Source organism: Egretta garzetta, unplaced genomic scaffold, assembly GCF_000687185.1.
Source record: "Egretta garzetta isolate BGI_Z169 unplaced genomic scaffold, ASM68718v1 scaffold154, whole genome shotgun sequence".
NCBI lineage: Eukaryota > Metazoa > Chordata > Aves > Pelecaniformes > Ardeidae > Egretta > Egretta garzetta.
This window is the reverse complement of record NW_009259600.1, coordinates 6,225,712-6,235,572: the sequence shown is the minus strand read 5'-3', so window position 1 is coordinate 6,235,572 and position 9,861 is coordinate 6,225,712. Positions and strand designations below refer to the sequence as shown.

At 40.2% G+C, this 9,861-nt stretch overlaps 1 protein-coding gene and 1 long non-coding RNA gene across 2 annotated transcripts in view; both read right to left on the bottom strand.

Annotated features, from left to right (window-relative positions):
• Positions 1–6: 6 nt before the first annotated feature.
• On the bottom strand, positions 7–6,962 carry LOC118452235. The gene is made up of 3 exons (XR_004841932.1): positions 6,164–6,962; positions 5,593–5,671; positions 7–1,767 (listed from the first exon to the last, which is right to left on the bottom strand). It is a non-coding gene; the product is annotated as an uncharacterized LOC118452235 (long non-coding RNA).
• Positions 6,963–8,670: 1,708 nt separating this feature from the next.
• DCAF13 (DDB1 and CUL4 associated factor 13) overlaps positions 8,671–9,861 on the bottom strand; it is a 28,314-nt gene continuing 27,123 nt past the window's right edge. The window contains exon 12 of the mRNA XM_009638319.2: positions 8,671–9,673. Coding sequence (XP_009636614.2) covers positions 9,586–9,673 — 88 coding nt within the window. The 3' untranslated portion in view covers positions 8,671–9,585. The remainder of the gene's footprint in view (positions 9,674–9,861) is intronic.

Below are 9,861 nucleotides of genomic sequence, written 5' to 3'. Positions count from 1 at the left end.
ACCATGTAAAGAGCCCTGCGAGACAGACGAGGAAACAATTAACGGCAAAGGAGCAGGTACACAGTCCACGGCAGTAGGTGACGATGAAAACCCTCCAAGCGCTACCACAATGCAAAACCACTTTCTAAACCATCTTAGAGAACCTCACTAGCAGCAGCACACCCTCATTGACATGGCTGAGCATGAATGGGAGAGTAGGAACAACTAATTATGGACTAAACAGGACTTGGGTACCTGGAATTTGTTCACACAGCAGCACCAGTGAAGAGCTCAGCCAACTTTGTTAACCAAATCATCTGTTGATGGCAAGAACATGCTTTTCTGCCCACAAAACCACATCAGACTGGTTGTAACAGAACCACAGACATACCAGGCTTTAACCTGCAGAAATTTTTGTTTGTTCCTCTGAATGTTCGGCCATGTAAGTTGTATGTGCTGACAGTGATTACAACATACGTGCTGCCATCATGAAAGTAAATTTAAAGCAAATACTACCAGAAGAAGCAAATAAGAAAATCACCACTCAAATGTATGGAATTTAAATGTCAGTTCTTAAAAAACAAGTTCTCCACAGACAGGCATAATTTTCAGCTTTCACATAAACATAAATTTTGAGGATATGTAGTAAAATATGTTAGCAGAACTAAGAATTTTCTGGTATTTTTCAATGCCTAGAAGAAGGAGGGGTGGGTCACTGCAACGCTACAGAGCAGCAGCATCAAAGAGGGACCAGCAAAGCAGAACCTCCCAAATGCTGAGGCCAAAATGCCATTAAAAATGGAAAAAGAGAATCAATGGTTACGAAGAAGAGACAATCACATTGTCAGACAGCAAAAAGGGGGCTCCTGAGGATTGTCTTCCAACCATGAAAGGCTTGCAGGTGATTTTAATCATAGCTAGAATGAATTAATAAAAAACAAATGAGGAAATATTATTACCATCAAAAAAACCAATTTACAGAGGACAGGAGACTTTCACTGCATACTGAAACTGCCCTGTCATTTGAAAAAAAAAAAAAGTCAATTTGGAGAATTCAAATAAGACAGTAACTGTGAGAAAATCGTCTTGCATTAAGCTGAAAGTAGCTTAAAAATTAAGAACTGGAAGGCACAGTGTAGGGTAAAACAGATCAGATCTGCTCAGAGAAGGCAGCAAAAAGGAGCAGAAGATGATGCTCTAAATCTTGAACTGAGCACTCTTTTGAGAATGAGTCCACTGTAGAAGAAGGTAGAAGAACAAACTTCAAAAAACCAACCTGAAAGGCACTTTTAGCAACTGTAAAACTGACACAGCATCACAGTCCTCTCCAGAAAATTCTACATACTTCTGCTGAATTGGATTTGCAACACCGCTGCATCTTCAGGTACTTTAAGAACAACAGATGACTTTTGGCAGCCTGATCTTACACTGACCGTATTTTCAGGCTCTTCACTGTCACGGAACAACCAATGCACACCAGCAACACGTGGCACATACCAAACATACCTGGATTGTGTTGACTTTCAGAAAGACTTCAAGAGGATCTCTGAAAAATTTTCAGCAACTCTGTACAATACCTTGAAAAATTTGCAGTTTTCGTTAAGACACCAGGTGGGCCAAGTTCTCTAACCAGTTACTTTGGAGTTAATACTGAATTTATTGTATTTTGGAGGTAACAGATCTTCAAGACAGTGAAATTCTGTGGTCAAGTCACGCACGTGTAGGTCTGGACATTGCTGATGGTATCTGCCTCCTGGAGACGTTGATAAAAAACATGCCGCTAAAGAACTGTCAGAAGGGAATAAAATGTCCTTAAGTCAGAAAGTCAAAAAACAAAGGTGGTGAAAACCAGTGTGCCCTCAGGTGACTGTATTGCTCCGTAAGAGGGAGGTCTTGAGAAGTGTTGTTAGCTCACTTACACATGCAATCACGCAGTTGTTGCTGGTTTAGTGAGCCCATGACTCAAGTGAAAAGCCTTGCTTTCCCATGGCTGGCCTCCAGCAGGGAAATCTAACGCCCTCCATGACAAGCTAGGAGTCTTTTGTAGCTATGCATTAAACATATACCCGTGGGTCAGGAAGGAATGGATGGAAAACAGCTTTCGGCATTGGCATTCCCCTTGGTTACTGAGAGAGATGTAATTGCACAGAATAAAGCAGGCCCTGTTCTTGGACTGGGTGCGCCTTTACATCGTGGCCCCCTAATCTTTGGCATCCCCAAAGCCAAGCAAACTTGAGGGACATTGTCAGCAGAGTATTCAATGAAGCAGAAGTTTTGCAAGAAATTTTGGAAAAGCATGAAGGCATTGGCTTCTGATAGCACAGCCTAAAGGCAGCTGAACTCTTATGCTTCTGATGATACAAAAAGTGGGTTGAATTAAGACAGACAAATAAAATGAGAACCTGACTGATCTGCAGTTTCTTCCTTCAGATATCTCTTGCTGAAAGACTTGACTGGTTAGCTTAGCACACTATTTCAGCTCTTACCATCTTGTGAATTGTCTTTGGTTACTAACATTTTAGTAAAACTTTTTGTAATAGATTTTTTTTGAACATTTAGTTCTGATCCGTTCTGCCACATTTTTCTGTGTCTGCCACCATAAATGCGTCCCTGAGCGTAACTACACGATTTAATTTTGACTCGGTCCAAAATTCACTATGACATTTCCTCAATGTAGAGAGCTCAGTCAAAATCTCTGTCTAGGGCAGTTCACATAAAAGACTCTCCACAGAATAAGGCACAAAACCCATAAAGGTATTTGTCTTTTCAAGCAAGTTACTATGCATTGTCCCTAATTTAAAGAACTGTCACTGAGTCAGATTCCTGGTTTTATTCCTGGGGAAAAAACACCCTCTTCTGACTAAACCTTAGTTTCAAATCACATTTAGACACCCAATTACTGTATTAAGTTTATTCCACAGTTTGACATCAATATCATAATCCAGTTACTTACTCCATGCTGATTTAACTTATGATAGTGAACATTTTCTGTTCAAGATATTGTACCACAGCTACTGGACAGCCATAACTGACAGGATTATGTAAAAACAGTGGCTTATCATGAACGTCCTAACGTTTTTTGATGTTAAATACTCACTTGAGAATGACGCAACTGCAAATATTGCCAGTGGTTTTGTTTGCCAAGGTTATATTTTGCCTTAAGTGATGCAAAAGAACACAGGCTCCATTCCTGAAATAGCTGGTCTATAAATATGATACCTTTAGATATCCAGCTGAGCCAATGAATCTTTTGCATTCAGACTTAAATGCTGGATTATCCCATTGGGGGGGGGGCGGGGGGGGGGGGGGGGGGGGGGGGGGGGAGGAGACATTTTAGATATTTTGCCTTACATTCTTATAGCATAAAAGAGATTGAGTAAAGATGATAGGGAAAAAAATCAAACTGAGTAAGAAAACTGCTGGCATACTCCTTCCTTTTCCATCTATGCCTTACAGCTCCCCCGACTCCTGCCATGCCAAACCCCACCCCTTTCGCCAGTCTGCAAAACCTTGTTATATTCTGGTAATAATCCTTCCCCTTTTGCTCTTCTCTCTTCTCATCCTCCAAGCATTTTTGAGACCAAGCTTCCTTTCCCCTAATACGTCCCAAACACTATACACACCATAGTGTAGGTTCACTGATGGTCTCCTGAGGTCCCTTCCAACCCTTACGATTCTGTGATTCAAAAGCATCTGCAAACGATTAAAGTGACCATAGGTCTTCCAGAGCCTAATGATCCTCATTTTTGGAGGGATTCAGGGTAATGTTCCACCAGATAATATCAAATGGTAGAAATAACCTCAAGAAAGAAGTATTTCTGTTTTCTGGTTAGCAAAAGCTAAGTGATATAGCCAAGTCAGTGATGACCACGGAGAAAGCAAGAATTTCTGAGGCGCTATTTAGGGAAGCAGGGATGTGAAGAGAACAAAAACAGAAGAGAAAGACAAACCATAATGCTGGAAAATGTGCAATCCTCTGGTCAAACCAATTTTACAAATATGAAGTGATTCAATCCTCAGGTACTATTCAATCCCTACCCTAGATCTCAAAGTGCAGAAAACCAGCAAACAGCTGCTTTTGCAGGATGGAGTGGAAGGGAAATAAGCAACGACCAAATGCTGCTGCTGAGCTACCCAGGGGTGTTCGCCCCAGAGAGTAATAGCAGGAGTGCTCCAACTGAGACTCTGCAGCTGTTGGTAAGGTTTGGCTCTATCATGAAGTAGTGGACTTGTCTCGTGCGGGTGTTTGATGCAATGGCCTCTCTTAGCAGACGTAACAGATCCCCTATCCCTTGCTACCTCCCACTGTTCACTTGTACCTTATGCCATGACAGCGTTTATACACCGTTTTGTAAATGAATGGTATTTTTCAGGTCGCTGAAAAATTTTTGTCTCATTCTACAATAAGGCTCTTAGAAAAAAAAGTCACATCTTCAAATAATTCTACTCTGCTTGAACACAAGTTAGAGGCTTGGATGTCAGTCTTGTAATAAATATGTGAGTGCAGCATGTCTACTACATCTATATTAAATCTGTGGGTTTCTATCATATTGTGGGTTTTAATCACATTTTTACAATGACGGTCAAAATACCATCTCCATCCATTTATCTTCTTAATAATCAGCAGCGCTCCTTTGTCTGCTGAAACATCTTTGATTTTGCCCACACAAGCCCTAAAAGTAGAAAATGTGATGCAACGTGCTATAAACTCCTGATCATATCCATCTACCCACTGAGAACACATCACTTGCATCTGCTGAAACTGCTCCAGACTTGGACAAAATGAAATCGCTAAGCATACTAGCATTTATTAATATTAGAAAAACTTCAAAAAACAAGATCTTCCACTTTATATCCTAAAATCCACAGAGATCCCAGATCAAACTTTCATGGCACTGAAAAACAGCAGATCTGCTTCAAGTCAGTAGAACAGTAATTATTTATCACCTTTGAAAAGTAAGCCCTTAAGTTTGTTTCAAACTGCATATAAAGAACATGATGTTCAACTGAGAGGAAGTGTGTATTTTTTTCATTTAATAGCGTAAGGAATGACACTTTCAGCAGGTTTTAGTTGGTGGTATTTGAACTATGATCTTTGATTTTGTCCTAGAATTCTTCACATACCTTCTAAAGCTCCAGAAGTCCTAGGTGAGGATATCACAGTCTTTTCTTTCCAATTAAAGTCCCTCTTCTTCAAATGCCTTCCCATCTTTCTCTAGTGTAACACTGAGCTCCTCAAGTTTCCCACAAACTATTATCTGCAGAAATTTCTTTGTCCTCAGTTACAAAACCTCATTCATCTCCCTTCAAATGTTTTTAGACATTTGCCATGCCAAATAGCAGACAAGAACTTCCAGAAGGTGTTCACTTGTCGCTGGTTTTGCTCATCTTAAACCTAATCGCCTCTGCGTACAATTCTGTCCAAACCTATACAGATATTCACAAGTTAACTAGCCACCTTTCATATCACAATGTTAATTATAAAATAAAACAAGGTTTTAAATCACAATATAAATGTCTGAAGTATGGGATAAATGTCCCCTAAAATAACTGATTTTCTCCACCAAGTATAGAGCGAGATCAGACACACAAAGCTGTTCACCGTGCCCGTACCGTAGACATCCGAGGTTAAGCAAGATGAATTCTACTCCAACTGCCACATTCTTGGTCTGGTAACCAGGATCAGAAGGCACTGCAGAGATATTTTCATATAACAGAGTGTGTTAGGTTATCTGACTAAAGGCTAAGCAAATTAAACATAAAGCCATGGCAAGGATCAGAAAAATGACCAGTGAAAACCAAGCACGCTGACCATCTAGTCCTAAAATCATCGAAGAAGATTCAGATCATCGTTCCTGGTGCAAAACCCAATAAAATAAGTGTAGGCAACTCCCTAGAAAGCTGTGCAGACTGAGGGACTACCCAAAGGGGTATAAGACTTCTTACAGGATACAGGGGGATGAGAATTTAGGGACAGAACAGAGAGAATTTGGGGACTATGCAAAATTTATTATGGGATTTTTTTTTAAGGGGATTGCAGCAATGTGCAAAACTTACTATGGGATGTTTAAGGGAAGCACCAAAGGTGTGTAAAGGGAAGGACTAAGGTAGACTGGAGAGAAAAAGCTTGGAAAAAACAAGGACAAAGAGGACGAAAGGGGCCAGTCCCATGCAGACAGCTTACCGATTACGATTCGATGGACAAGCCTTGCCCCGCATCACTGCAGTCCACCCGATATTCTTATGACACTGTGTTTTTAACTGGACTTGTGTGCACGTACGTGCCAATGCTAGCAAACTTCAAGTGGGACTAGCCCATGAGTGGGACAACAGGATTAAGTATGAGCCACTGGAGCAGGACCACATGTCTGCAGGACTTGAGGGTCTAAGGGCCAGCAACTGGGAGAGAGGGGCTGGATGACAGTCACTGCCTGGGCTGTCTCACAGCAGCTACCAGACCCATACTGCAAGGGGGTGCACACCCCACAGGGGAACTTCAGTCCTGGCCTGCTGGAGAGAAGGAAGAGGGTGGAGCTGGAATACCCAAGCGCAGCCCATGTTTACGCAGGTGCATGGTATAGTCTTTAACTATCTTCCCAAGTAAGAATACATACAGAAGTTATCTTTTTTTTTTTAATCAGCAGGTATGTAGGCAATGCATTTGGCTTAGAAAGCAGTCCATCACCTCCCCCCACTTCTGCCCTGCCCCAATCAACTACACCAAAATTTTGAAGGCAATTGTAACAGTTTCCTTATATTTTCAGTATCTTATGCGATGCTAAGGATTTTACTCTACATACACTCAGGTACACATACATGCAGGTGCATGCCTCCATATTCTTTTTGCATATAATGATTTTGGTAAGTCTAGGTAACTCCTTTAAGGTGATTAAGATGAGGCCCAATAAAACCTCTCAAATAACTGAGGGAAAAAATAAAAAAACCCCACCAAATAGAAAAAAAAATTAAGAGCTCCTGCTCCTTTAATGTGATTTCTAAACTATTTCAGTGATGGCCTGTGACAGATTTGTATGAGCACTTCTTGCAAGCAGCGGAAGAGCTCCTGCTCCTTTAATGTGATTTCTAAACCGTTTCAGTGATGGCCTGTGACCTGCAGCGCTACCACCAGGCAACTACTGTATTTAAATAAGTAAGTTTAAAAACCCTACTCTGAGTATTGTGGCATTACATATTTTTGGTGGATGGCCACAAAAAGTGTTGGAGACCAACCGTAAGGGTTTCCAAAAGGGACAAATCAACAGCAGCTAGCCCAACAGTGTACAAATCCACGGCCAGGAATCCCCTCAACAGATAGACTACGACCACCACCTGTAAAATTCCAAACAACTGACCAGAAACCAGAAAGCCTCAGCCCATACCTACATTGCTTTTACAACTAACATGTTTCCAGAAGTCATAGCAAGATGTGATTTTGGGAAACGGACTTTTTCCTGGAATGCTAAGAGGGTGCCCCACTTGATGACAAGACTAAGATCTCTGTACAAGACCACACCCACTGAATTTGGAAAAGGAATTAATATCCAAATACACAGCCTCCGAGTACCCTCCTAACTTTGAAAATGCCTTTTTTTCAGCATGCTGTTACAATCTCTCTAGCAAAAACTTTAGCCAGCCTTGGTCCTTTGAGTTGCTCCACCTGGGGGCCTGTGAAAGCAATAGTGCACAAAGGTCTTTGAACATAAAGAGGTCCTTTGGACATGGCTCATGCGGTAGAGCTCCACACCGATGCACACTGTAACCAAACTAACTTCAGAACTGAAAGCTCTCTGGTTATGTTCAGAGTTCAGCACCAAAGCTAATAAATTCCCAGTGGCAGGGCTTGTTCACACCAGAGGTTATCATGACTCAGGAAATCAACAACCAACTCCATCAACTCAGGCTAAAGTGACATGGCTGAAATTTTTTAATCACATTCCAGAAGATTAGTCTGGTTTTGCAAAACGTGCAAGACTTGACTACAGCTGTGTCACAAGCCATACTTTGGACCACACATTCTCCCTCAATTTTCTCAGTGTTTCAGGAAGGAAATAAAACTGTATTTGGCACAGAGTGCACGGTATTAGTACAACAGGCACACAGCCAGCATCAGTCTATTCCCTGATCTGTTCCGCTGCTTCTCATCATCCTACTTACAGCTCTTCAGATCTGCTTCTCTTCCTGCATCACCCCATAAGGTAAGTGATCCAGAGAGTAAAAGAAACATTATGGCCTCTTATCACCAAACAGCCGTAATTTTGCCATGATGATCCAGGAATCTTGCCCAACCAGTGCTGGAAGAGTAAGAACTAGAAATGCATATGGATGTTAATGTTAGTAGATATACTAAACAGAATGCTATATGAAGAAAGTGCTCAAAGTGCTCAATTTCCAGATTAAAATAATAAAAAAGTTAAACTATAAAGTTTATTCTGATCAAGTTCATAAATTTTGTTTGTGCATAAACTCGGGGATGTGGGGGAGTGTAGTTACAGACAGCATAGTAGTGCAAAGGCTTAAAAAAATCCTTTAGTAGGAAAGATGATAAGCAACACTTACGGTTATTAAATATCTCGTATTTCTGCAAGAGAAGCCCTCAGCCTAGAAGGCTGAGATGAATTCCAGCATAGTTTTCTGATCACCTTAGTATCTTCAGTAAAAAGCTAAGTCTATCCTACTGGAAGAGAAGCAGAACATTTCCCAGACAAACAGTAAAAGAACTTGGGGCTACAGGTACCTTGTGAAATGTGAAGCTTTTATTTTTTTGTATAAACTTAAAATAGAAGGCTTATAATAAAACTCACCTAAAGAAGTTTCTGGGTTTTACATAATTTGTGTCATCTTTCATCCAGATATTACAAGTTTTAAATAAGCTAAAAAGATATTCATTCAACTATGTCATTATAAATATTAGCAACCTCAATAGTCTGAAGTTTCGTCAAGTCATATAACAATAGTTAAGAAGACAAAACAAAACTATCAATATGTTTACAGATGTCTGACATTTGTGTTGAATTCCTTTTGGATAAAAGAAAAATAATATATTATACTGTAATAAGTATAATGTAGTATAACTGTCAGTTGGAATAATCAAAAGCTAGTCCACGGCCTTAAGGTCACTTGTTTACTTTATTAGATTTGTTTAGGAAAAAAAAAAAAACAAAACCAAAAAAAACCCCCACACATAGAACAAACAGCATAAGGACACTGATTTTATAACTCTATACGGAACAAAGGGGTTTGTGCCTCTGACAAATCTGAAACAATTTATTCTTTCTTTTGTAGTGATGGTACCAAGGAATAGGACTGGAACTACAGATATCCTCCACCAATTGTTACCTGCGTATACGAAAAGGGTCAAACTCCACTGCAATACAGTGTTGGGCCAGTAACACCAGACAGAATAATGGCAATAAAAGATTACAGGGCCAATTCTTATGACTACCCAAAGCAGACGACTTGAGAAATCAGAGCATATGTACAGTTGGAAGAAAAGCCACATTTCTGGAGCGATACATTGTCTTACCAATGTCCATCAAATTTGGTACAGTGGATTCATTCAACAATGACATTTTCTGTCACTGTGACATTTTGTACATGTGGAAACAATTACTTCACTACCGCCACAATATGTTTCTTCCTCTCTGACACAAATGGCATAGATCCTGGTTTGCTGTGCTTACGACGATTCAGTTCCCTAGAAACAAAAAAAACAGAAAAATGAAGTTCATTAGTCAGCACAAAGATTTAAAAAAATACTAGCTTCTTCCTTAAGCTACTAATGGAAATAACCTACAATTAAAAAAACACAATTAAGAATTGCTCTGCTTTTATTAATCAAAAGCCACGTACTTCCTCCTTTGAGAAGGATTATCCCTTTGAAAA